This window comes from Solea solea, chromosome 14, assembly GCF_958295425.1.
Source record: "Solea solea chromosome 14, fSolSol10.1, whole genome shotgun sequence".
NCBI lineage: Eukaryota > Metazoa > Chordata > Actinopteri > Pleuronectiformes > Soleidae > Solea > Solea solea.
In genome coordinates this window covers 193652-221352 of record NC_081147.1, presented here as the reverse complement: position 1 = coordinate 221352, position 27701 = coordinate 193652, and the positions used below count along the sequence as shown (strand labels likewise).

Below are 27701 nucleotides of genomic sequence, written 5' to 3'. Positions count from 1 at the left end.
CTCTCTCTCTCAGACTGACTCTGTGAGAGAGAGCGAGCAGAAGAAAAAGCAGAAAAGTTGCGACCATCTTCATCTTCATCTTCATCTTCATTGTCCGATCAGTGGAGTGAGTGAGTGAGTGAGTGTGTGTGTGTGTGTGTGAGGTGAAGATGAAGGTCTGTGTTGTGGTTCTGGGTCTGGTTCTGGGTCTGGTTCTGACCATGTGTGTGGCGCGCTCTCCTTACCAGTCAGTTCTGCAGCACAGTCGGATCAGAGGTCGACAGCAGGGGTGAGTTTCACAGTAATAATACAGCGACAGAAGGACAGACGTGTGAGGACATGTCTCTGTGTGTCTTTTGTCTTTCAGACCAAACGTGTGTGCGATGCAGCAGATCAAAGGCACAGAGAAGAAATATTTCACCAACTGTAAACAGTGGTACCATCGTAAAGTCTGTGGAAAACCCACGTAAGTGTCCTTTAACTGTGTCTCTGTCTGTCCACGTCCTGCTGCTTCCCTTCATCACACACACACACACACACACACACACACAGTTTTAATCCTGCAGAGTTAGATCTATGACACAGCTGCTCAACTGCTGCCACAGACCTGTGTGTGTGTGTGTGGACACATGTAGAAGACATCATGAGGACTCAGAGACAGGCAGTCGTCTTTTGTCCTCTGTCTTTCTGGGTGTGTTTTTCTCTGATTGGACAAACATCAGCAACTTTCTCACAAACACATTCTTTCACTTATGATCAGGAAACTGGAAAAGAGGAAGACACACACACACACACACACACACACACACACACATGTGTGACGAACAGCCATGTCTTTGTGTGAGGATCAGCAGGTCATAGGTCAACAGAAGGAAGACTCATAAACCCCACCCCCCTCTATTCACTCACACTCCAGATTCACGTCCACTCTGAGATTTACTTTCCTCCTGAGACCACGCCCACGTCTGATGACATCAGCAGGTTGACTTTAACTTAGAGTAATGTCATGATGTGAGCGCCCCCTGCTGGAACCAGTCTGAGACACACACAGATAATAACATCTATGTCACATGATCACATCTTTATCTCACTGAACCACTCACTCTCTCACACACACACACACACAGGAGCTGCTGCTCCTCTGCTGCCTCCAGTGGTCACTCTGTGTCACTGACGTCAATCTGAAAACTGTGTGTGTGTGTGTGTGTATAAAGCTGTTGAGCAGTCCACTGGGAGACACACGTGTCCACGTGTCTCTGAGACGTTCGTTGTTTCAGTGAAGACAGAAATCCACAGCAGCCATCTTTGTTTATGTGGAGGACAAAGTGTCCACTTTCCATCTGGTTACATAATCAGTGTGTGTGTGTGTCTGTCTGTCTGTCTCTGTGCGTGCGTGCGTGTGTCTGTGTGCATGTGTGTGTGTCTGTCTGTCTGTGTGTGTCTGTCTGTGTGTGTGTGTGTGTGTCTGTCTGTGTGTGTGTGTGTGTGTTTGTGCGTGTGTGTGTGTGTGTGTGTGTGTGTCTGTGTGCGTGTGTCTGTGTGTGTGTGTCTGTGTGTGTGTGTGACAGTAGCTGATCTCCATCTGTTTATATTTGACTGCTGCTGGACGCTGCAGGAGACATGAGACAGAAGAGTCCAGCGACAAAATGAGGACAGGAGACAGAAGCGTCCAGAGACAACATGAGGACAGGAGACAGAAGCGTCCAGAGACAACATGAGGACAGGAGACAGAAGAGTCCAGAGACAACATGAGGACAGGAGACAGAAGAGTCCAGCGACAAAATGAGGACAGGAGACAGAAGAGTCCAGCGACAAAATGAGGACAGGAGACAGAAGCGTCCAGAGACAACATGAGGACAGGAGACAGAAGAGTCCGGAGACAACATGAGGACAGGAGACAGAAGTGTCCAGAGACAACATGGGGACATAAGACAGAAGAGTCCAGAGACAACATGAGGACATGAGACAGAAGAGTCCAGAGACAACATGAGGACATGAGACAGAAGAGTCCAGAGACAACATGAGGACAGGAGACATGAGGATTTAAAAGTGTCTTCACCTGTATAAACTTGACATGTCCATCATGTATCGTGTTGCAGTGGATTGTGGGTAATTGAATCAGCGAGCACTGTGGGAGTCAACAGCTGGACTGAGTTTGACGTGTTTTTCCTGGTGGTGGGCGTGGCCAGCACCTCAGGCATCTGAGCTCCGCCTCCATGTGTGACATTCAAACATCCCATTTCACAAGCTCCGCCCCCTTCACATGTCCCAGGATTCTTTGCATGAATGTAGTGAGTGAGGCTGCAGCTCTGTTGCTAGGTAACAGCAGTGACAGTGACCGGCCGTCTCAGTCAGACCCCGCCTCCCTCACTGAGGAGGCGGAGTCTGACTCCTCTCACGTGTGTTTCAGGGTGATCACTTACGAGTGCTGTCCAGGCTACGAGAGGATCCCGGGAGAGAAGGGCTGTCCTGCTGGTATGACCTCTGACCTCTGACCTCTGACCTCTCTGTGGCTTGTGATTGGCTGACAGGTCTGTGTGTGTGTCTCCACAGCGCTCCCTCTGGTGAACATCTATAACACACTGGGCGTGGTCGGGGCGTCGACCACACAGATGTACTCTGACCGAGCCGAACTCAAGGACGACCTCCAAGGACCTGGAAGTTTCACCTTCTTTGCCCCAAGCAACGCAGCCTGGGCAGCACTGCCCACGGTCAGACACACACACACACACACACACACACACACACTGCCCACGGTCAGACACACACACACACACACACACTGCCCACGCACACACTGCCCACGGTCAGACACACACACACACACACTGCCCACGCACACACTGCCCACGGTCAGACACACACACACACACACACACACACTGCCCACGGTCAGACACACACACACACACACACACACACACTGCCCACGGTCAGACACACACACACACACACACACACACACTGCCCACGGTCAGACACACACACACACAGTAAATCCCTCCTCCACAGATTTTCTGACTCCACCTCCCTCCCTCTCTCCCTGTCCGTCTGTCCCTCTCTCTCTATCTGTCCCTCTCTGTCTGTGTGTCCCTCTCTCTCTGTCTGTCTCTCTTTGTCCGTCTTTCCCTATCTCTCTCTGTCCCTCTGTCTGTCTCTCTCTGTCCGTGTGTCCCTCAGGAGATCTTGGACGCTCTGGTCAGTAACGTGAACATAGAGTTGTTGAACGCTCTTCATTATCACATGGTGAATCATCGTCTGACGTCAGAGGAACTCAAACATGGATCGTCCTTCACGTCCATGTACCAGGACTTTGACGTGCATGTGCACCACTACAGCAACGGGGTCAGCACACACACACACACACACACTTAGCATTAGCCCCTGAACAGTACTTATCTTAGTGTTAGCCCCAGAACAGTACTTAACTTAGCATTAGCCCCAGAACAGTACTTAGCTTAGTGTTAGCCCCTGAATAGTAGTTAGCTTAGCATTAGCCCCTGAACAGTACTTAGCTTAGTGTTAGCCCCTAAACAGTACTTAGCTTGGTGTTAGCCCCAGAACAGTAGCTCGCTTAGCATTAGCCCCTGAACAGTACTTAGCTTAGTGTTAGCCCCTAAACAGTACTTAACTTAGCATTAGCCCCAGAACAGTACTTAGCTTAGTGTTAGCCCCTGAATAGTAGTTAGCTTAGCATTAGCCCCTGAACAGTACTTAGCTTAGTGTTAGCCCCTAAACAGTACTTAGCTTGGTGTTAGCCCCAGAACAGTAGCTCGCTTAGCATTAGCCCCTGAACAGTACTTAGCTTAGTTTTAGCCCCTAAACAGTACTTAACTTAGCATTAGCCCCAGAACAGTACTTAGCTTAGTGTTAGCCCCTGAATAGTAGTTAGCTTAGCATTAGCCCCTGAACAGTACTTAGCTTAGTGTTAGCCCCTAAACAGTACTTAGCTTGGTGTTAGCCCCAGAACAGTAGCTCGCTTAGCATTAGCCCCTGAACAGTACTTATCTTAGTGTTAGCCCCAGAACAGTACTTAACTTAGCATTAGCCCCAGAACAGTACTTAGCTTAGTGTTAGCCCCTGAATAGTAGTTAGCTTAGCATTAGCCCCTGAACAGTACTTAGCTTAGTGTTAGCACCTAAACAGTACTTAGCTTGGTGTTAGCCCCAGAACAGTAGCTCGCTTAGCATTAGCCCCTGAACAGTACTTAGCTTAGTGTTAGCCCCTAAACAGTACTTAGCTTGGTGTTAGCCCCAGAACAGTAGCTCGCTTAGCATTAGCCCCTGAACAGTACTTAGCTTAGTGTTAGCCCCTAAACAGTAGTTAGCTTAGTGTTAGCCCCTGAATAGTACTTAGCTTAGTGTTAGCCCCTGAACACTACTTAGCTTAGTGTTAGCCCCTGAACAGTACTTAACTTAGCGTTAGCCCCAGAACAGTACTTAGCTTAGTGTTAGCCCCTGAACAGTACTTAGCTTAGCATTAGCTCCTGAACAGTAGTTAGCTTAGTGTTAGCCCCTGAACAGTACTTAACTTAGTGTTAGCCCCAGAACAGTGGTTAGCTTAGTGTTAGCCCCAGAACAGTAGTTAGCTTAGTGTTAGCCCCAGAACAGTAGCTCGCTTAGCATTAGCCCCTGAACAGTAGCTCACTTAGTGTTAGCCCCTGAACAGTACTTAGCTTAGTGTTAGCCCCAGAACAGTAGTTAGTTAAAAACGTCTTTTCTGGCGTGGTTTGTATTTTTGTGTTTGCTGTGAATGCACCTTTAATGGGTCATGTGACCCGTCTCCCATGGTTACTCAGGTACTTACCACCTCCTCTCTGTCGCCCCCCTCAGATTGTGACGGTGAACTGCGCCCGTCTCATCAAACCAGACCAACACGCGACCAACGGCATTGTGCACGTGGTGGACCGCGTCATCACCGCCATCTCCAACAACGTCAACACGTTCATCGACGTGGACGAGGACCTGGAGACGCTGCGCGTGAGGACCGCCGCGCGGCATAACGCCAACGTGCTCTGATGATGTCACTCACCGACCTCCTGTGCTGTGTTTGTTTATCAGACGGCCATCGCCGCCGCTGGGCTGACCACCATGTTGGAGAGCGAGGGTCAGTTCACCATCTTCGCTCCCACCAACGAGGCCTTTGAGAAGATGCCTCAGCAGACCCTGAACCGCATCCTGGGAGACCCAGTTGCTCTGAGAGGTGACCAGCAGGGGGCGTCTGTTTTTAAGAAAACCACAAGTTAATGAAACCTGAGTGTGATGTCATCCCACCTCTGTCCCCGCCCCCTCAGACCTGCTCAACTACCACATCCTGAAGCAGATGCGCTGCGCCGAGTCCATCGTCTCCGGGACGCCGATGGAGACTCTGCAGGGGACGGTGCTGGAGGTCGGCTGTGACGGAGATCACATGACCCTCAACGGGAAGGCCATCGTCACCAAGACGGATCAGCTGGGGACAAACGGCGTCGTCCACTACATCAACGAGCTGCTCGTCCCCGACTCTGGTACTTTACTGTAGTACTGTACAGTGTACAGTAGCAGTACAGTGTAGTGTAGTACTCATACAGTACTCGTGGTCCTGGTTTGTGTTTCAGCTAAAACTCTGCTGGAGCTGGCTGAAGGCTCTTCTGTTTCCACGGCGACCAGACTGTTTGTCCAGGCCGGTCTGAGTCCACAGCTCGGCGGCTCTGAGGCGCTGACTCTTCTGGTCCCACTCAACGAAGCCTTCAAAGGTAATGCCTGACCTCTGACCTGCTGAGAACACTCACATCCTGGTGTCAGATTGTCCATCTGTCCATCCACAGTGATTTTTGTTTACCTCTCTCTCAGGAGACGTGTCCATGTCTCCTGACATGAAGAAGCTGATGACCAATCACGTGCTGAAGGAACGTTTGTCCTCAAAGTCTCTGTATGATGGACAGAAGTTGGACACACTCGGAGGAATCTCACTCAGAGTGTTTGTCTATAGAAACGTACGTCCACTCACCTGTCCTCTCATCTGTCCTCTCACCTGTCCCCTGACTGTGGTGGACTGGACTGTGGTGGTCTCCTTGGTGGCTCCACATGTTTCAGGTCCAGGACTCGTGGGAGGTTCATTTTTCTGCTCAGTAATGAACTCTGAAAACCACAAGTTTCCTGTTTCACACGGCAACTAAATCATTCCAGACACTGTGTGTGTGTGTGTCTCTGTGTGTGTCTGTGTGCGTGTGTGTGTCTCATGTTGTTGTTCTTCTTCAGAATCTCTGTATAGAAAACGTGTGTATTGCCGCTCATGATAAAACAGGACGTTTTGCCACCATGTTCACTGTGGACAAAGTCCTGGCTCCTCCCACAGGGACGATCATGGACGTCCTGAAGGCTGACGACCGCTTCAGGTGACACAACACACACACACACACACAGACACACACACACACACAGACACACACACTTGTAATAAAGGTGTGTGTGTGTTTCAGTCTCCTGGTTGGAGCGATCCAAACAGCAGGAATGACAGAGCTGCTCCACCAGCAGGGGGCGCTCACGTTCTTTGCTCCCACCAACGATGCCTTCAACGCTCTGCCACGACCTGAGCTCAACCAGCTGCTGCGTGAGTGTCCACAAGAGGACAGAGAGGACAACACACAGTTTCCATGACTCAGCACAGTCATATAAACTCTCAGTCAGTTTCCATGACTCAGCGCAATCATATAAACTCTCAGTCAGTTTCCATGACTCGGCACAATCATATTAACTGTCAGTCAGTTTCCATGACTCGGCACAATCATATAAACTCTCAGTTTCCATGACTCAGCGCAATCATATAAACTCTCAGTCAGTTTCCATGACTCGGCACAATCATATTAACTGTCAGTCAGTTTCCATGACTCGGCACAATCATATAAACTCTCAGTCAGTTTCCATGACTCAGCGCAATCATATAAACTCTCAGTCAGTTTCCATGACTCGGCACAATCATATTAACTGTCAGTCAGTTTCCATGACTCAGCACAACCATATAAACTCTCAGTCAGTTTCCATGACTCAGCACAGTCATATAAACTCTCAGTCAGTTTCCATGACTCAGCGCAATCATATAAACTGTCAGTCAGTTTCCATGACTCAGCGCAATCATATAAACTGTCAGTCAGTTTCCATGGCCATACGTAAATTGGGAGGTGTTACGTAGAAGAACACATGGTAAACTGCTGTACAGGTGATCAGCAGCAGTTGTGGGCGTGTCTCTACAGGTGATCAGCAGCAGTTGTGGGCGGTGCTCAGGTCTCACGTTGGCGAGGGCGTGCTGGTGAGCGGTGGAGTGAGTTCTCACACCAGAGTCCAACCTCTGCAGGGAGACAAGCTGGAACTGGGCGTGGTCAGTGACACTTCTGCTGACTCAGCAATCACTCTTGCTGACCTCTGACCTTTAGTGCTGACGGCGCCTCCTCTGTTTTCCAGAGGAACTACACCGTCTACGTCAACAAGATCCCAGTGACAGACGCCGACCTGATGGCCACCAACGGAGTCGTCCATGCCGTGGACAACATCGTCAAACCTCTGCGTGAGTGTCCAAACAATAACAGACAGGAAGGACATCTGCAGAGGACACTCATGTCCAACACTTTTGTCTTTGTGTCTCTGCAGCTCCAAAGGTGGACAGAGAACAGGCGGACGGACCGGCACCGCCGATCGGATCAGCAGCGTCCTCCAAGGTAAGAGACACTGAGAGACACTGAGACACACTGAGACACACTGAGAGACACAGACACACTGAAAGACACAGAGAGACACTGAGAGACACACTGAGAGACAGAGACACTGAGACCCCTCCCCCTCTCTGGTTGTCTTTGTTACTCATCTTCTGTGAGGAGACATTTCATTAAATATTCAGACATGTTGGAGAGACACAGAGAGACACTGAGACACAGAGAGACAGAGACACACTGAGAGACACAGAGACACAGAAAGACACACTGAGAGACAAAGACACACTGAGAGACACAGGGAGACACACTGAGAGACACAGACACACTGAGAGACAGACACAGAGACACACAGAGAGACACTGAGACACACTGAGAGACACAGAGATACACTGAGACACTGAGAGACACAGAGAGACACTGAGACAGAGACCCCTCCCCCTCTCTGGTTGTCTTTGTTACTCATCTTGTGAGGAGACATTTCATCAAATATTCGGACATGTTGGACGCTGACGTCTCTCCGTCTGTCTCACAGGTGGAGTCTCGGAGCTTCAGGGACGGTGAGTTACTTCCTGTTTGAAAACCTGGTTGCCACGGCGCGGCACGGTTGACCTTTGACCTGTGGTCTTGTTGTTTCAGACGACCTTTTCTCAAAGGTCATCAGGAGCCACACCAGCAGGACGATGTCCCGGGGTCAGTGAATGTCCCGCCTCCTCATAAATCACACATGTCACTTCCTGTTTACTGTAAAAACTGTCAGAGGTCAGAGGTCAAACACAGCATGAAGTTTTTTTAAGCAATTTCCCGTTTTTTTGTAAAATAAAACTAATATTTTAAAAATGCGCTGAGTCATCTGAAACTCTGTGTGTGTGTGTGTGTGTGTGTGTGTGTGAGATAAATGAACATATGAAATACATAATAAATGCATATATATTATTTTACTTCATTTATTTTTATGAAAATATACAGGTGGAAAATAGACATATATATATATATATATATATATATACCCATAAATACAGATAGAATGAGTGTAAAGTAAAATTCAAAGTTAAAATAAATCAAACATTAATAATAGACAAACTTTCAGGTAAAACGTTTCCATTAAAAACAAAATAACACGTCAACAACAAATCTATGGATCACACGAGCATCAATGACAGAGACAGACCGAGGTAACGCTGCCCTCTGCTGGACACTGTGAGGCGGAGCTTATCACCTCTGACGCTAAACTAGACTCCGTCACATGTTCACACACAAACCACGTGTTTGAATTCTAAATGAAAACTTTGTTCAGGACATTAAAAGATTTATTTCACGTTTATGTTTGTATTCTCTGCTGCTATGTTTCACCCAAATGCATTCTGGGATACATGGCTTTCCAACGCTCATGGATGTATTTTAAGAACTGGATATAGCTCCGCCCCCTCTGCCTTCAAGACAGTTTTGTCATGGTGGCCACTCGTGGTACTGCAACAACAAATACTCACGCGGCCCAAAAAGCAATTTTCCCACTGAGAACAATAGTAAAAGAGACGCGTGTAAAAGTGTCCACAGGACATCTGGAGACATGGACACAGGACATCTGGAGACATGTATAGATCTTTATATTCTATATTTTTAATTCATGGAGTTTCACATTTGTAAAACCTTCCTAAAGGCCATAAAAAGCCCAGAAACGTCTTATTTCTCCAGTGACGTCACAGCTGTGTACGAGCTCAGCAAAGCGCGGTCATGTGACGTCTCGGGAACGGCGGTACGACGTGAACACTGATGCCGATGTGAGGCAATGAAGGGGTTACTTTTACAGTTTTTAAATATTACGACTAAACAGTCAGTCAGTCATCATCTACCGCTTTGTCCTCCACCAGAGGGTCGCGGGGGGGGGCTGTGCCAATCTCAGCTACATCGGGCGATAGGCGGGGGACACCCTGGACAGTTGGCCAGTCCATCGCAGGGACACACACACACACACACAGATAGAGACAAACAACCATTCACTCTCACACTCACTCCTATGGTCAATCTAGAGTGTCCAATTGACCTAATCCCCACACTGCATGTTTTTGGACTGTGGGAGGAAGCCGGAGAACCCGGAGAGAACCCACGCACACACGGGGAGAACATGCAAACTCCATGCAGAAAGGCCCTTGTTCCAACCGGGGCTCCAACCCGGGTCTGAGTGCTAACCACTACACCACCGCGTGGCCCACGACAAAACAGGTTTTAGTTATTTATTCGTCACTTATTTTAAAACTTATTATCGATGTATTAACAAGTGCTGTGTGGATTCATAGTGATGAACACATGAATTAAACTGTTCATAACGGTACTGATAAATGTGATGAACACATGAGTTAGACTATCAGTCACAAACATGTTTGATGTAAAACAAAATCATTTTATTTTCCACAGATGTAGAACACACACACACACACACACACACACACACACAGAGAGACAGACTAGACTCTACAGCGCCCCCTGTCTGACCCTGGAGAACAGCTGGCGTCTCTGCGAGCAGCTCATGGTGTCGCAGCTCTGCAGTAAGTTGGCGAGGACGAGCGTCTTCTGGACGTCGGCCGCTCGCGTCCACACGCGTCCGTTCATCCCGACCACCAGCTCACAGGGGAGGAGCTTCTCCAGGTCAGAGCGCAGCTCGCTGCCGGGCGACAGCAGTCTGAGAGGGAGGGAGGGAGGGAGGGAGGGAGGGGTTACTGCTGACCGTTACCATGACGACAACGAGTACGACAGCCGACACCTCACCTTCGCACGAGTCCCAGAGAGACTCTGAAGAGAAGCCCGCCTCCTCCGAACACGCCCATCCCATTGGCTCGTCCAGAACTGTCCATGCACGTCAGCTCCGGCTCCATGTCCTTGTTCGCTACGATGAACTGAGCGAAGACCAGGTCCCCGACCTGTGGACAAACCAGACTCCTCACAGACTCCTCCCTGTGTCCTCACAGACTCCTCCCCCTGTCCCCTGTATGTATTATAAGAACTGGATAGAGCTCCGCCCCCCCTGGCTGGTCGTGTAGAGCATGAGCATGCGCAGTAGTGTTACTCCCATGATGCCTTTCAGCTATGTGAAAGAACGCGGCTGTGACGTCACATGACCGCGCTTGCAGTTCACGGAAGTGGCCACCATGACAAAACTGTCTTGAAGCCAGAGGGGGCGGAGCTATGTCCTCACCTGAACGTTGGGTCTGTTCCTCTTCGTCGCTCCTTCAAACGACAAATACGTCAGCGACGCCTGCTCGCTGCCTCCAAAGTCCACTTTGAAGACGTCTCCGGACTTTGCAGCGACCACGCCGATCACTGTCTCCCCTTTGACAGGGACATACTGAGGACACACAGGGACACACAGGGACATACTGAGGACACAGTCTCAGCTCTCGCGCCTGTTGTTTCTTCTATGCTTCTACGTTTAAAGGTTTGACAGAGTCTGCTGGGACGGAAGTGACGTGCATGAAAGGGACGGATGTGTGTGAGGACAGAGGAACTTCTCTTTCATGTCCAAAGGACGTTTCTTTTGGGAGAAGCCGCGCGATCAACACACGGAGCTAAAGTGGCTGCTTTTCTGAACGCCGACTCACGCGGACTCACGCGGACTCACTACAGACATTCAAATCATCACTCAAAACCTTAACTGTCTATTTCCCATTGTTTTATCCCAGTCCTGTCCTTTGTTTTTGTTTTTGTTTTGTCGTTTTGTGTTTGTACAGCGTCTTTGTGTGTTAAGAAAATACCATGTATTATTATTATTATTATTATTATTATTAATAAAGTGCAACAATCCACTTCTTTAGGTTGGGGTTGGACACATAGATGAAGAAAGCATCGTTACTAGAAGCACAGACAGAACAAGTGCTGGAGCCTGATGTGTACACATGAGGCCCCCCCCCTCATATATATATATATGACTGCCTAGAACCGGCCCTGGGACTCACCCTCCACTGCTGGGAGTCGATCCAGAACACGTTGGGCTCTTTGTGGCGCAGGACGCCGCTCTTACAAACCAGCAGCCGGTCTCCGCTGCGCCTCAGACCCGGTCCGCACAGAACCTTCTCCGGCCTCACGGTCTCCGACAGAGAGATGATGCCGTCGGTGTCGCAGCAGAACTCGTCCCCCGGCAACAGAACCTGACCCACCCGCTCTCTGAGCGCGGAGTCCATGATGTGAGCAGCGGGGACAGAAATGAAAGGCACACCGGAAACGGAAGTGTGTCCTGCGATCGAGAAGAAACAACACGGGGCTCCATTATGGTTCCGCGTGTGAGAGTGAGAGAGACACATATACAGGTGCTGGTCACGTCATTAGAATATCATCAAAAAGTTGATTTATGTCAGTAAAGTTCTACTTGTATATTATATTCATTCATTACACACAGACTGGTATATTTCAAATGTTTATTTCTATTCATTTTGATGATTAGAACTGACAACTAATGAAAATCCCAAATTCAGTATCTCACAAAATTAGAATATTACTTATGAACCAATACAAAAAAGCTTTATTGTTAGAAATGTTGGCCACCTGAAAAGTATGAGCATGTACAGCAGTACTTAGTACTTAGTTGGGGCTCCTTTTGCCTGAATTACTGCAGCAATGCAGCGCGGCATGGAGTCGACCAGTCTGTGGCACTGCTCAGGTCTGATGAGAGCCCACGTTGTTCTGATAGAGGACTTCAGCTTTTCTACATGTATCTACATGTAGATACATACATACTTGTATATATATGTATATGTGTATGTGTATATATATACGTATATATACAAGTATGTATGTATCTACATGTAGATACATACATACTTGTATATATATGTATATGTGTATGTGTATATATATATATATATATACACGTGTATATGTATACATATATATGTGTATATATGTATCTACATGTATCTACATGTAGATACATGTAGATACATGTAGATACATACATACTTGTATATATATACACGTGTATATGTATACATATGTATATGTGTGTGTATGTATATATATGTGTATATATGTATATATATATGTATATACATATACACATACTGTACATATATACACACATATATACACATATATACATGTATATGTGTATATATGTATATATACACATATACATGTATGTATGTATATGTCTACATATACTTACATATTATATTTAAATACAGATACAATGACCGTGCAACTTTAATATAAATCAAACATTAATAATACACAAACTTTCAAACTGTCAGGTCAACAACAAATCTATGGATCACAGCGAGTATGTAAAGACAGAGACGTCATGATGTCATCAGGACAGGCCGAGGTCACGCTGCTCTGCGCCGGGCACCAGCGTGCGCAGAGGCGGAGCTTATCATCGCTGATATCTTAATACACAAAACCACATGTTTGAATGAGTGATGGGAAGTTGGACTCTTTTACTCTCAGTGGTAAATTGAAGGAATCTTTTTTGGAGTCATTTCGTTCATTTTTACAGTGGGGGGCGCGGTCGCCCTCTTGTGGGCGTTGTAAAAAAGGCCACATGGTTTGCTTCAGCTGACAAAGTATAAACAAAATGCCACAAGCAACTGAAACCATATGAAAACAAAGGAAAGCAAATACACACCTCAATAAAGTGACTTGTGTGTGTGTGTGTGTGTGTGTGTGTGCGCGTCCTCGCCGTCATTGTTGTTTAACAGCAGCTGTCACGTGACCTGCGGACGGACGCACAGTTGAGTAAGTCCTGAACTCATCATTTCGGTTTCCTGCTGAGAAACGGGCGCGCACACACCACTGTCCTCCACAGGAGGGCGCTGTGCTCTCACACACGTGATCAGTGACTGACTTCAAGGCACAACACGAGGAAGATGAACTTTTTATTGATTAAAGACAAAATATTTGGTCTGAACAGAGTAACACACACACACACACACACACACACACACACACAGGCAGACAGACAGACAGACACGCACACAGACAGACAGACAGATCTTTGGTTCAGCTCTGATAAGGACACTTTGAGATACAATCAATAATCAATGACTGAGCTGATCAACAATCACCTGAACCAGCTCTAAGCCACGCCCCCTCATTACCCACAAGTCCTGGTTCACAGTGGATGCGTGTGTCATCGATGACTTTAGTTTCTGACACGCACACGCACGCACACACACACACACAGCTCATCTCTCATTGGTCAACATGGACATTCAAACATGACGGACAGGTCCAGAGTGAACCAGGACTAACCCCGCCCCCCACCCCCACCATCTGATTGTCTGATTTTCAAAATAAAGGCTTGTGGTTGTGCAGCAGCGGAGGCTTGTGATTGGTCACAGTCAGCGTCCAATCACAGACGTGTTCACCAGAAAGAAAGAAAAAAAACTGAAACCACAATCAAACAAACGTCCACAAGCCAAACATTCAAGAGTCACATGACCACGAGCGGCGCGGCGGCGGCGGCGGCGTCACGGTTTCCCGACGTCCACTGTGATTTTAGTGAACAGCTCAAACTTCTCTGTGTTCACAACTCTGTACGACAGAGAGTTAATGCCGTCTTTGAGCATCGTCTCTCTGGTGTGAGCGATCCTGTCAAACCTGAGGACACGCACACACACACGCACGCACACACACACACACGCACACACACACACACACGCACGCACACACGCACACACACGCACACACACACACACACACACGCACACACAAATAATAAACATAAGCGTGATATTTTCATGTTTCTCACAATAACAACATACAGCACAGTAGATTTTCATCAGTGTAATATCTTTACAGTATTTACTGTTTACTTTTGCTAGCTGCTACCTCAATGCTAACTTCTTCTAGAAGCTTCCTGCAGACCGTGGATGAGGATCCTCGTGTTCCTGCTGCCGGTGTTTGCGACACACCCGGCTGCTCTGACCACACGCTAACATCCGTGCTAGCTCACACTAGCTCTGCATCATCACCGCGCCGCGGCTCGGCTAACGGCGGCGGTCAGCGGGTGAACGAGCCGCTCTCCGCGACATGTCGCGTTATTCCATGACGTTGTTAGCGTGTGGACAGACACAGGCGGTGGTTTTGAGGGTTCAGGTGACCTCACCCCCCCATGTGTTCACGTATTGACCATAAGATGTCACTATTGTGCTTGAAAGCTCTATATGCTGTCTTTGGTATGTGTGAAAGAAATCGATTTAAACACACAGTGACGTTACCTCTGAGGGTTGGGTTCGTTCTTGTCGTCACGTTTGTGTCGGATCATGCGACATTTCCCGACCCCGCCGCTCGGCCTGGAGATGGACATTCCTCTGGACACCAACCTACAGACGGGACAGGAGACACAGTGAGGGACAGGAGCATTTCCCAGCATGCACCACTGTGTCCTGAGGTCACAGGTCATTAAACCCATAGACGTCAACGTGGAAGTAAATATATATTGAATAGCCACAAGGGGGCGACTCCACTGCTTTCAAACATGAATCATTTCAATGGAGCTCATGGTAACCATGGTAACCACGGTACGTGGTTAAAGTTGCTTTCACATTAACCAGTGTGTGGTTGATGCTAAGCTAATGTTAGCACAATGTTGAAATCAAACCCAGTTTCCAGACCAAAGTGAAAAAACAACAAAGACGTGAACCTTCGGCCGTCAACTGAAACAACTTTTCTTCTCTATTCAAAGTCCTACTGATGTCATTAATAAGCACAAGACTGTTCTCTGACATCATTGTGACATCATTGTGACATCATTGTGACATCATTCATACCTGTTGTAGATGTCGTCGTCCTCTCCGCCCCAGCCCCAGTAGTTGTTAGGGAAACCGTTGATCTTCATGTACTGTTCTTTACTCATCGAGGACACGCCCCCAAAGTACTGGTAATAAGGAAGTCTGCAGGACAGAGACAGGAAGTCAGACTTTTATTTTGAAAATGATTGTTTAGTACTGAGCTGCAGCTTGTGTGTGTGTGTGTGTGTGTGCGCGCATATGTGTGAACAGGAAACAGGAAGTGAGCAGCGGAGCAGATGGTGTCAGACGAACTTCCTCTGTCAGTACTTCCTGAGCACATGACAGGAAGTTAACCCTGACCTCTAGAGGAGCCACAACCCATTTACACACATCACATAACATTCACAGGATATAGTGAGTGTGCGTGTGAGTGTGTGTGTGTGTGTGTTCACCCGAGGGGGGCGGGGTCAGGGACAGGTAACCTGACCCCATCATGTGACCTGCTGAGCACTGACCTGAAGCCAAACTTGTCCATGGAGACTGATAGGTGTCTGGGCTGACTGAAGCACCTGTAAGTGTTCCGGTCGTCCATGGGGATCAAGTCCACGTCACTGAAGACGAAGCACTCGTACTCGTACTCCTTCAACGCCTCCGCGTAACCCACGTTCAGCAGCTTGGCCCGGTTAAAGATCTCATCCCCGTCCTGACCAGAGAGAACACACCTGAGTCCAGACCAACACAGACCAGAGTCCAGAACAACACGCACCAGAGTCCAGAACAACACAGACCAGAGTCCAGAACAACATGCACCAGAGTCCAGAATAACACACACCTGAGTCCAGAACAACACACACCAGAATCCAGAACAAGACGCACCTGAGTCCAGAACAACACATACCTCAGTCCAGAACAACACGCACCAGAGTCCAGAACAACACGCACCAGAGTCCAGAATAACACACACCTGAGAACAACATGCACCAGAGTCCAGAACAACACACACCTGAGTCCAGAATAACACACACCAGAGTCCAGAACAACACGCACCTGAGTCCAGAACAACACAGACTAGAGTCCAGAACAACACGCACCAGAGTCCTGATCAACACGCACCAGAGTCCAGAACAACACGCACCAGAGTCCAGAACAACACGCACCAGAGTCCAGAACAACACAGACCAGAACAATATGCACCAGAGTCCAGAACAACACACACCAGAATCCAGAACAACACACACCAGAATCCAGAACAACACACACTAGAGTCCAGAACAACACGCACCTGAGTCCAGACCAACACGCACCAGAGTCCAGACCAACACGCACCAGAGTCCAGAACAACACGCACCAGAGTCCAGACCAACACGCACCAGAGTCCAGAACAACACACACCAGAGTCCAGAACAACACACACCAGAGTCACACACCAGCTGATGATACAGTTCACTGAAGCACAAAATGTGTCTACACTGGGACTCTTATTGTGAAAAAAAGACACTTAATGTTGTATCGTTTGACTTCCTGTTCCGCTCGTGCTGAATTGAATAGTTTTGTTGGACAAAGTCGGTGGAAGATGACACGACTGAAGTGGATCTGATGCCTCCATGTAAACACATTTAGTATAATCCCGGGTTGATGAAACAGAGTCAAAGTCTTCTCCAGTTTATCCCAAAGATTCTCAGTGGGGTTCAGGTCTGGACTCTGTGGTGAAAATCATGTCTCATGCTCCCTGAACCACTCAATGACTCCTGGCATTGTCATCTTGGACCTGATGTACACCTGACCTACACCTGACCACGACCTGACCTAGACCTGGCCAAGGCCTGGCCTAGGCCTGACCTCGACCTAGCCCTGACCTGGACCTGACCTAGACCTGGCCAAGACCTGACCTAGGCCTGACCTCGACCTGGCCAAGTCCTGGCCTAGGCCTGACCTAGACCTGGCCAAGTTCTGGCCTAGGCCTGGCCATGACCTGACCATGATCTGACCTGACCTGACCTGACCAAGACCTGACCTAGACCTGACCTAGACCTGACCTAGACCTGACCATGACCTGACCTCGACCTGACCTCGACCTGACCTCGACCTGACCTCGACCTGGCCAAGTCCTGACCTAGACCTGACGTTGACCTGACCTGGACCTTATCCGGACCTGACCACCTGCAGCACACACACACACACACACGGCCGTCAGATGAATAAATAATAAATGCAGGATATAGAAACAAACACAAATGAACTGTGATTGAGTTTGAAAGAATATTCAAAGCAAAGAAATCATTTATAATTTAACAGATTACAGATTAACAGATGAATTATAGTCAAAGCATTAATCAGTTTAAAGAAAATAAGGATGAAGAACAACGTGTTCTTCTGTCAAACACTGTAAATATGTTCACATTTAGTTTGAAATCATCAGCCATTCATCCATTCATCTACAGTTCAGTCTGTCCTGTGATGGTCAGGTGACCTGTCCAGGATGTGACTCCGCCTATCGCCATTATGTCAGCCGCCCTCACGACCCTCACGTGAGGATGAAACGGTGGGAGATGAATGAATGAATAAGTCTGTGTTAATGTGAAGTACAAACAGGAAACAAGACAAGGAGAAAAAGTAGAAGAAGTGCATTTACCAGAGCCACACCTGCTGCTATTGGCTGAGACACAGGAAGGGGGCGGGTCTCAGTGTCTCCAACCACAGCCATTGGTCAGAAATGCTTGACATGCAGAGGTAAGAGTGGCGTGAGAAAGAAATGAGGAAGAGGAGGAAGAAGAAGAGTCGAGACCAAAGAGAGAAAGGGTAAGTAAACACATCAGTCACACGTTCATCCTGCAGATTACCGAGTACACACATATTCATCCTGCAGATTACTGAGGACACACACACACACACACACACGTATACAGTTGCAAGTATGTGAAGCGTTTGGAATGATCTAGATTTCTGCATGAATTGGTCCTTAAATGTGATCTGATCTTCTTCTAAGTCACAACAACAACAACAACAACAACAACGACAAACACAGTCTTCTTAAACTAATACTTCACAATCAACGACATGTTTTGAGGTTTTTATTGAACATTCACAGTGCAGGGTGGAAAACGTTTGTGAACCTTTAGACTTATAAGTCAGGAGTCAGCCGACCTGGAGTCAATAAGACGAGGTTGGAGGTTGTTGGTTTAACTTTCCCTGCCCAACAAAAACAAACACCAGTCTTATTACGATCAGTTGATTGAGAAATCTAGATCATTCCAAACGCTTCACATACTTTCTCTTGCAACTGTGTGTGTGTGTGTGTGTGTGTGTGTGTGCCAACACTGCAGTCTAGATAATCCCTACATTGATAATGAACAGCTAGACATGAGGACATGAGGACAGAGGACAGAGGACGTACCTGGTTGATGACATAGATGCCGTAGTCCAGCTGTTGTCTCTGGAGGACAGGGTGCAGATAGTGCAGCCAGTATTTCAGATGCTCGTCACGTTTACGGAACGGGATGATGACGGCCACTTTCTGCTGCGCCTCGCAGTCTCTGGGTTTGAAGCGTCCACCGAGACGCACGTCCCCGTTGTCCTGCTTGATCTGGTCCAGACTGACGGGGACGTTAAACTCCACCCGCAGGGGACCCACTGAGGACAGACGAGAGACGTGTCAGAGACAGACGTGAGGACACTTGTGTCAGAGACAGGCGTGAGGACTTGTGTCAGAGACAGACGTGAGGACACTTGTGTCAGAGACAGACGTGAGGACACTTGTGTCAGAGACAGACGTGAGGACACAGAGACAGCATGGACACTTGTGTCAGAGACGTGAGGACACTTGTGTCAGAGACAGACGTGAGGACACCTGTGTCAGAGACAGACGTGAGGACACAGAGACAGCATGGACACTTGTGTCAGAGACAGACGTGAGGACACCTGTGTCAGAGACAGGCGTGAGGACACCTGTGTCAGAGACAGGCGTGAGGACACCTGTGTCAGAGACAGGCGTGAGGACACCTGTGTCAGAGACAGACGTGAGGACACAGAGACAGCATGGACACTTGTGTCAGAGACAGACGTGAGGACACCTGTGTCAGAGACAGACGTGAGGACACAGAGACAGCATGGACACTTGTGTCAGAGACAGACGTGAGGACACCTGTGTCAGAGACAGACGTGAGGACACAGAGACAGCATGGACACTTGTGTCAGAGACAGACGTGAGGACACCTGTGTCAGAGACAGACGTGAGGACACAGAGACAGCATGGACACTTGTGTCAGAGACAGACGTGAGGACACCTGTGTCAGAGACAGACGTGAGGACACAGAGACAGCATGGACACTTGTGTCAGAGACAGACGTGAGGACACCTGTGTCAGAGACAGACGTGAGGACACAGAGACAGCATGGACACTTGTGTCAGAGACAGACGTGAGGACACCTGTGTCAGAGACAGGCGTGAGGACACGCAAACATAACAGTGATAAATGTAAACAGTAGTATTTGTTTAAGAGTGTTGATATAAAGTAACTGATGAACAAGAACAACACGATGAGACACAGCCACACGTCTGACTGCAGCATAGCTCCGCCCACACGTCTTCACATCATGTTCTACAAATTAGGACATTGTCCCTCACACCACAGGACTGTGTCCCTCACACACACCACAGGACTGTGTCCCTCACACACACACCACAGGACTGTGTCCCTCACACACACCACAGGACTGTGTCCCTCACACGACTGGCAGGAAATCCTGATAACTGACTGATTATTGATCACACTGACTCAGTAGAGGTGAATTACACGTGTCATCATGTAGAATTATTGATTATTGATTATATATTGATTGATTGATTAGGAGCCAGTGTTGAGTTAACTTAGTTTAGGATTAGTTTAAATGATGAGTGCAGGATTACTAGTTGCAGTGTAATCTGTGAACAGTAGTTAAACACATAGTTATTGATGAGTTATTGATTAGTGATCACACTGACCCAGTAGAGGTGAAGTTTCAGGACACTTCTCCAGCTTCCTCTCCCCGGACTCGGTCTCCTTCTCCCGGGCCTCCTGCTGCTGGATCTCAGCGGGTTCATGTGTCCGGTTCAGGTCGGTGACTGTGACCTGGTTCCGCTGGGTCGCATTACCGTGGTACTGCTGGTTCTGGACGAAAGCGAAGCGGGTGTCCAGGGAGCGGACGTAGAAGACGATGGTGACGGAGATGTGGAGGAAGCAGAGCAGCACCACCACCTTACACACGCGGTGCAGGAGGTGGAAGTTAGCCGGGTCTCCGGGCCTGGACAGCGGCATCAGAGCAGAGTGTGAGCCGAACACCGGCGCCGGTGCTCGGCTACAGAGAGGAGAGAGGAGCCGAGCAACAACAACCAGAAGAACGTGGACGTTAACTGCTGAGGTCAGCTTCCATCTCCTCTGACGTCACATTCAACGAGACGGTGTCCGATCAAACACGAAAACTTTCCGAAAAGAGTCGGAACAAGTTTCCGGTGAAGCAGTTCCTGGTCCGTTAGCTGAAGCTAACGCTAACGGGTTCGTCAGACGCGGCCGATCCTCGGTTCCGTTGAATTTAAAACAAAAAAAACACAACAAAAGGCTCGAGGTTAGTCGAATTCTAACGAACAAAAGACGCGTTTACACAAAAACTCGGACGAAAAAGAATCGACAGAAACCGAACAAACGCGAAATCACAGCGACGACGAACAAGTTTGTCCACTTTTTACTGACACTTGTTCTTCTTCTTTTCTGAGGTTTATTGACAGTTGGCAAACAACCATTTGGCGCATTACCGCCACCATCTGGTGTGGAGCGAAAGGTCGCTCTCACGGAACTATTACTTCAAAATAAAAATAACAATTCTATATATGCAGATATACACAACTACAGAAATACACAAACAAAAAAAAACACATCTATATCTATATTTGCATACACACACACTGTAATGTCTCTGTAGTGGTGACAGTACAGTGAACAGTGGTCAGCTGTGAGCAGGTTTCAGTGGCTTGAGTTGTGTGAAAGGTGTTGCACGTCCAACTTACATTTGTCTCCACATGTATCCGAGCTTGAGCTTATATTGAATATTGTGATTGACGATCTACAGATTCAACGCCAAAACTGAGCAGAGCTTCTCAAACGGACACGTCCATCCAACTGTTAGATGCTTTCAGTCCATATCTTCCACTCCCTTTATCTGTCATAGCTGTCAAAGACATCAAAGTGTCCATGGTAGCTTTCATCTAAAAAACGAAATAACAGAAGGGCCACAAAGCCACGCCCCTTTCCTTGTGAGAAGATTTCATTTAGTCAAAGGCTTAAGGCCGACAGTTCACTCAACTGTTCATAAAGTGTCAAATCTGGCGTCAACCACCCGAAACTAACCCTGAACTAAACTCATTGGGAGTTTAGGCCTAACCCTAACCCCGAAACCCCTTATTGGGAGGCTAAAAGGCTGCCAATTACTCCAAGAAAACAAACAAGGAGGAGCCTAACATACAAAACCCCTCCCCCCCACTACACTTCAGTAGTCTTATTACACAGACGAGACAGAGCTTCTCGACGGCTCTTTCCAGGGTGCTTGGTTTTCAAGTCCCTTTGCATCTGGAATGACGTTTCAAGAAACACACAAAACAATATTTCTTGAAACCGTGTCTGAGAGGCTAATTGTTACATTACTTCTGAGAACAATCATTATTATCAGGGGCATCTATAAAAATGCAGGAATCTTGAAACTTTTTCTCAATACCTAAATTCTCAACAAGAGTGAAAATAAAATACACATTGACTTAAGATTCTACACACATGAAGTACAGTACACATAGATGAAATGGCTCCAGCATTAGTTTACTTTACTTTACTTATTTTGAGTTTCTGATACTCAAATGGACGAGTTGAATAGTTTGATGGTCACAGTTATCCATGGTCAGGACAAACAGAAATAACATCACATTTAATAATACATGAGGCTCATGGGGAAATTAAAGCCTTTCAGCGTTGAAATGAAAAAATATTTGATAATTTAGGATTTACTACCGTACTCCACCATTGACCTTTGGTGTCCCTGCAGATGGGACACAAGCTTTGCATAGCTCCCCTTTTTTGTGCAGATCAGACACTGATAAGTGTCCGAGTCGCATCTTCTCAGCTCAGGGTCTGCTCCTTCACTGAACGTAGTGTTGCTCTATCTGATCAACCCTCCATCTGACCTCGACATCTCGTTGTACAATACCAGTATAATGACAATAAAGTTGCTTTTCTTCCTATAAGAGAAAAAGTAAATTAAAATTGTATTTTGTATTTTTAACATGGAAACATTTTTAATCCAGAATCAAGTAGTAATGAACTGGACTGCATTTGCCTGTAAGACTTTCCCTGTCCTAAAATATATGCAGGCTAACTGAAATAAATCAAATCAAATGACACTGTTGACTGTGATTCAACAGAACTTCTTATTTCTAAACATGAAAAATATTATTCATCATCACATCTTTTATCTTAACAATTGTAGAACTGAGGTCACACGTTTTCAAATGAGCAAAGCTGTGAGTCATTTAAAGATTAAAAAACAGATAAATACTAATATGTAGAGATCATATAGTTTATCTTATACGTTTCTTGGTTGAAAATGAGACAATGTTATATTGTCAATGTTATAACCTGTACATATAAATAAAAGAAAAAAAGGAAAAAAAGAAAAAAAAAGGGAGAAAATCGCTGCGTCTTGCTTGCTGTTACAATCGCTATCGTTACAGCATGCAGACATTACTGGTTAATAAACCACACTTAATTGATTTAATGGTTACAAATAATGACGATTCATCCAGTGTTCAATATCTAAATGTGTTTGAGTAAAGGGGTGTTTCGTTGAGTAAAGGGGTGTTTCGTTGAGTAAAGGGGTGTTTCGATGAGTGTGAGGGGGTGTTTCGTTGAGTAAAGGGGTGTTTCGTTGAGTAAAGGGGTGTTTCGTTGAGTGTGAGGGGTGTTTCGTTGAGAAAAGGGGTGTTTCGTTGAGTGTGAGGGGGTGTTTCGTTGAGTAAAGGGGTGTTTCGTTGAGTAAAGGGGTGTTTCGTTGAGTGTGAGGGGGTGTTTCGTTGAGTAAAGGGGTGTTTCGTTGAGTGTGAGGGGTGTTTCGTTGAGTAAAGGGGTGTTTCGTTGAGTAAAGGGGTGTTTTGTTGAGTAAAGGGGTGTTTCGATGAGTGTGAGGGGGTGTTTCGTTGAGTAAAGGGGTGTTTCGTTGAGTAAAGGGGTGTTTCGTTGAGTAAAGGGGTGTTTCGTTGAGTAAAGGGGTGTTTCGTTGAGTGTGAGGGGTGTTTCGTTGAGAAAAGGGGTGTTTCGTTGAGTGTGAGGGGGTGTTTCGTTGAGTAAAGGGGTGTTTCGTTGAGTAAAGGGGTGTTTCGTTGAGTGTGAGGGGGTGTTTCGTTGAGTGTGAGGGGGTGTTTCGTTGAGTAAAGGGGTGTTTCGTTGAGTAAAGGGGTGTTTCGTTGAGTGTGAGGGGGTGTTTCGTTGAGTAAAGGGGTGTTTCGTTGAGTGTGAGGGGTGTTTCGTTGAGTAAAGGGGTGTTTGGTTGAGTGGTCTGCGGGTCTGCAGCTAGACCCTTCTCGAGAAAACTGCTGAACAGTCCAGACCAGGAGCTGAGCTGCTGAGTGTTGAATACCAGAGAGGTGATGCTTGTCCATGAAAATAAACCTCTTTACCACGACAGCACAGTTTCTCTTACTGCACATGTTATTGGGCTTTTGTATATTTGATGACTTATTAAACTATTCAATTTAATCAACACATTTAATTAAGATTTTCTGCTAAATGCAATAGCTTACAACATTTATCTTATTTGCTCTGTTTACGTCGCAATGCTGACACCTATTGGTGATTTACTGGTACTACTGCCTTAACAATGACACTCACAATGGATAAGATAAGGATAATTTAATAGCATTTAATAGAGCCTTGTAGTAACGTATAAAATCACAAAATAGTCTGATAGACTGTTTAATATACGACACATGACTTATTTTGGCATACAAAGAACCAACTCGTAACCAAAGACTACTTTATGTAAAATGTGAATTCACTTTTATTAGTAACTTTGGTAAGTTTCAGATTTCAATTCATAAATAACATCGATGGAGGGGGGCCCAAAAAATACAGTCTTCCCAGTATAGTCCATTTAGTTAATCCGGCTCTGTCGCCACAGCTCAGGTTTGTACAGATGTACACATATACAGTATGAACCTAAAATAGAAGCTTATATTTCAATTTTGACCTTAATTGAAACAATGAGTTGTTTTAAAAGCTTTTATCAATTCCATACTGTTCAACAACACGACAGCAAGAAAAACAAAAGAATATTTATTAATACCTTTAGATTGTAAATCCATGCGCCTAATCCTTCTCCAAGAATATCTCTGTAACCGCCCTCTGTTACCCATTGTGTCTATGGGGCTCAGCACTGCCCCCTATCAGTGTGGCACGGTATTTCCTGCCTCACCCTGTCATTAACAGGTCACACACCTTTTTTTTATCTCGGAAATGTAATCGTCTGTTGTGATTTAGCAGATTATTATGAATCAAAAAGGCTCACAGCGCCCTCTGCTGTGAGTCAGGCGTACTGTTTGTTTTAGAACTAATCTGCGACGTTAGAGAATATATCTCAGACATAATCCGGTGTTTTATTTTGGATACATTCTGTGCATGTTTGTGAGGTATTACCACATCATTCTGTTTTTGCTGTCTCACGACGCGTCTCCTCCTGGATTGGAACGGGACATGCAGATTATTATATATTTATAATATTTTTGGATTACTGGATTCGTATGGAAAAGGGATTTGTAATAGATACCAGGTGACAAATATTAAATGTATTCTTTTTTATAATAGATTGACAGCTGAGGCTCTCCCTCCCCTCCTGGACGAGGGCAGATATTCATGTATTCACAGGTTCTGCACCTGCTTCCATCTTCTGCGTGAATTCAAGTTGTCTCTCTCAAACAATCCTGGCGGCAGCAGTGGCTCCTTTTTAATAGCAAAGGTGATTCCGGGTCAAAGCTTCAAGGTCGTTGATGAGTGAGCAGAGATTCATCATCAACAGTCTGCTCTCTTATTAGAGCTTAGAGAACTGAATCTGCCTTTCACCGCCAAAGTGTGAGCCTGCTGGAGGATTAAAGATCCACTTCCCTTTGACACAGTGTGCCTTGTATCTGCTGAACGGCGCCAAGAAGCTCTCGGTCTGCAGCAACGACATTGGTCCCGCTGACCCCTGACCTCTCCTGCACATAAACCTCCTGATGGTGTTCAGACATGAATCAGTGTCCAGCACATTCAATGTGCACGGCTGTCGTTGTCAGGCATGTGGAAAGTACTCTGTATCCTCTTTTTACCAAAAAAGGTCCAAAGTAGACTGTACCAACATGTGTGAATGGTGGTTTGTCTGGTTTTGTTCCCCTCCTCCGGTCCCGATGTCTGGCTGAAGTCGGTCTGGTTTTGTTCCCCTCCTCCGGTCCCGATGTCTGGCTGAAGTCGGTCTGGTTTTGTTCCCCTCCTCCTGTCCCGATGTCCGGCTGAAGTCGGTCTGGTTTTGTTCCCCTCCTCCGGTCCTGATGTCTGGCTGAAGTCGGTCTGGTTTTGTTCCCCTCCTCCGGTCCCGATGTCTGGCTGAAGTCGGTCTGGTTTTGTTCCCCTCCTCCGGTCCCGATGTCTGGCTGAAGTCGGTCTGGTTTTGTTCCCCTCCTCCGGTCCCGATGTCTGGCTGAAGTCGGTCTGGTTTTGTTCCCCTCCTCCGGTCCCGATGTCTGGCTGAAGTCGGTCTGGTTTTGTTCCCCTCCTCCGGTCCCGATGTCTGGCTGAAGTCGGTCTGGTTTTGTTCCCCTCCTCCGGTCCCGATGTCTGGCTGAAGTCGGTCTGGTTTTGTTCCCCTCCTCCGGTCCCGATGTCTGGCTGAAGTCGGTCTGGTTTTGTTCCCCTCCTCCGGTCCCGATGTCTGGCTGAAGTCGGTCTGGTTTTGTTCCCCTCCTCCGGTCCCGATGTCTGGCTGAAGTCGGTCTGGTTTTGTTCCCCTCCTCCGGTCCCGATGTCTGGCTGAAGTCGGTCTGGTTTTGTTCCCCTCCTCCTGTCCCGATGTCCGGCTGAAGTCGGTCTGGTTTTGTTCCCCTCCTCTGGTCCCGATGTCCGGCTGAAGTCGGTCTGGTTTTGTTCCCCTCCTCTGGTCCCGATGTCCGGCTGAAGTCGGTCTGGTTTTGTTCCCCTCCTCCGGTCCCGATGTCTGGCTGAAGTCGGTCTGGTTTTGTTCCCCTCCTCCGGTCCCGATGTCTGGCTGAAGTCGGTCTGGTTTTGTTCCCCTCCTCCGGTCCTGATGTCTGGCTGAAGTCGGTCTGGTTTTGTTCCCCTCCTCCGGTCCCGATGTCTGGCTGAAGTCGGTCTGGTTTTGTTCCCCTCCTCCGGTCCCGATGTCTGGCTGAAGTCGGTCTGGTTTTGTTCCCCTCCTCCTGTCCCGATGTCCGGCTGAAGTCGGTCTGGTTTTGTTCCCCTCCTCTGGTCCCGATGTCCGGCTGAAGTCGGTCTGGTTTTGTTCCCCTCCTCTGGTCCCGATGTCCGGCTGAAGTCGGTCTGGTTTTGTTCCCCTCCTCCGGTCCCGATGTCTGGCTGAAGTCGGTCTGGTTTTGTTCCCCTCCTCCGGTCCCGATGTCTGGCTGAAGTCGGTCTGGTTTTGTTCCCCTCCTCCGGTCCCGATGTCTGGCTGAAGTCGGTCTGGTTTTGTTCCCCTCCTCCGGTCCCGATGTCTGGCTGAAGTCGGTCTGGTTTTGTTCCCCTCCTCCGGTCCCGATGTCTGGCTGAAGTCGGTCTGGTTTTGTTCCCCTCCTCCGGTCCCGATGTCTGGCTGAAGTCGGTCTGGTTTTGTTCCCCTCCTCCGGTCCCGATGTCTGGCTGAAGTCGGTCTGGTTTTGTTCCCCTCCTCCGGTCCCGATGTCTGGCTGAAGTCGGTCTGGTTTTGTTCCCCTCCTCCTGTCCCGATGTCCGGCTGAAGTCGGTCTGGTTTTGTTCCCCTCCTCTGGTCCCGATGTCCGGCTGAAGTCGGTCTGGTTTTGTTCCCCTCCTCTGGTCCCGATGTCCGGCTGAAGTCGGTCTGGTTTTGTTCCCCTCCTCCGGTCCCGATGTCTGGCTGAAGTCGGTCTGGTTTTGTTCCCCTCCTCCGGTCCCGATGTCTGGCTGAAGTCGGTCTGGTTTTGTTCCCCTCCTCCGGTCCTGATGTCTGGCTGAAGTCGGTCTGGTTTTGTTCCCCTCCTCCGGTCCCGATGTCTGGCTGAAGTCGGTCTGGTTTTGTTCC

The 27701-nt window shown here is 47.6% G+C and overlaps 3 protein-coding genes across 4 annotated transcripts; 1 reads left to right on the top strand and 2 right to left on the bottom strand.

The window, feature by feature from the left end:
* Positions 1 to 15: 15 nt before the first annotated feature.
* tgfbi (transforming growth factor, beta-induced) lies at positions 16 to 8505 on the top strand. 2 transcript variants are annotated; one of them, XM_058650388.1, is made up of 17 exons: positions 16 to 268; positions 347 to 445; positions 2390 to 2454; positions 2533 to 2690; positions 3160 to 3324; positions 4812 to 4958; positions 5040 to 5181; positions 5273 to 5485; positions 5576 to 5713; positions 5814 to 5953; positions 6219 to 6355; positions 6440 to 6570; positions 7211 to 7335; positions 7419 to 7521; positions 7605 to 7672; positions 8199 to 8223; positions 8303 to 8505. In XM_058650388.1, exons 1-17 carry the CDS (start codon positions 150 to 152, stop codon positions 8362 to 8364), a joined length of 2037 nt encoding a protein of 678 aa, XP_058506371.1. In that variant the 5' UTR covers positions 16 to 149; the 3' UTR covers positions 8365 to 8505. The 2 variants fall into 2 exon arrangements, with proteins under 2 accessions (XP_058506371.1, XP_058506370.1); XM_058650387.1 differs by having other exon boundaries at positions 5811 to 5953.
* Positions 8506 to 9261: 756 nt separating this feature from the next.
* Positions 9262 to 11880, bottom strand: exosc3 (exosome component 3). The gene is made up of 4 exons (XM_058650002.1): positions 11614 to 11880; positions 10857 to 11006; positions 10430 to 10581; positions 9262 to 10343 (listed from the first exon to the last, which is right to left on the bottom strand). The coding sequence occupies exons 1-4, from the start codon at positions 11836 to 11838 to the stop codon at positions 10136 to 10138; spliced, it is 735 nt and encodes a 244-aa protein (XP_058505985.1). The 5' UTR covers positions 11839 to 11880; the 3' UTR covers positions 9262 to 10135.
* A 1634-nt stretch (positions 11881 to 13514) lies between these two features.
* b4galt1l (DP-Gal:betaGlcNAc beta 1,4- galactosyltransferase, polypeptide 1, like) lies at positions 13515 to 21407 on the bottom strand. The gene is made up of 6 exons (XM_058650363.1): positions 20365 to 21407; positions 18779 to 19014; positions 15900 to 16087; positions 15424 to 15546; positions 14872 to 14976; positions 13515 to 14251 (listed from the first exon to the last, which is right to left on the bottom strand). Exons 1-6 carry the CDS (start codon positions 20675 to 20677, stop codon positions 14122 to 14124), a joined length of 1095 nt encoding a protein of 364 aa, XP_058506346.1. The 5' UTR covers positions 20678 to 21407; the 3' UTR covers positions 13515 to 14121.
* Positions 21408 to 27701: the final 6294 nt, after the last annotated feature.

What these genes read in the sequence shown, in the direction of transcription:
- tgfbi (XM_058650387.1), top strand. Translation starts at nt 150, where the DNA reads ATGAAGGTCTGTGTTGTGGTTCTGGGTCTGGTTCTGGGTCTGGTTCTG. An exon ending in ATCAGAGGTCGACAGCAGGG is followed by an intron (nt 269 to 346) that starts GTGAGTTTCACA and finishes TTTGTCTTTCAG; the next exon opens with ACCAAACGTGTGTGCGATGC. An exon ending in GCTGCTCGTCCCCGACTCTG is followed by an intron (nt 5,486 to 5,575) that starts GTACTTTACTGT and finishes TTTGTGTTTCAG; the next exon opens with CTAAAACTCTGCTGGAGCTG.
- exosc3 (XM_058650002.1), bottom strand. Translation starts at nt 11,838, where the DNA reads ATGGACTCCGCGCTCAGAGAGCGGGTGGGTCAGGTTCTGTTGCCGGGG. An exon ending in TCGACTCCCAGCAGTGGAGG is followed by an intron (nt 11,007 to 11,613) that starts GTGAGTCCCAGG and finishes GTGTGTCCTCAG; the next exon opens with TATGTCCCTGTCAAAGGGGA. An exon ending in TCTCTGGGACTCGTGCGAAG is followed by an intron (nt 10,344 to 10,429) that starts GTGAGGTGTCGG and finishes CCTCCCTCTCAG; the next exon opens with ACTGCTGTCGCCCGGCAGCG.
- b4galt1l (XM_058650363.1), bottom strand. Translation starts at nt 20,677, where the DNA reads ATGCCGCTGTCCAGGCCCGGAGACCCGGCTAACTTCCACCTCCTGCAC. An exon ending in GCATCTATGTCATCAACCAG is followed by an intron (nt 16,088 to 18,778) that starts GTACGTCCTCTG and finishes CTCTCTGGTCAG; the next exon opens with GACGGGGATGAGATCTTTAA. An exon ending in GACGACGACATCTACAACAG is followed by an intron (nt 14,977 to 15,423) that starts GTATGAATGATG and finishes TCCCGTCTGTAG; the next exon opens with GTTGGTGTCCAGAGGAATGT.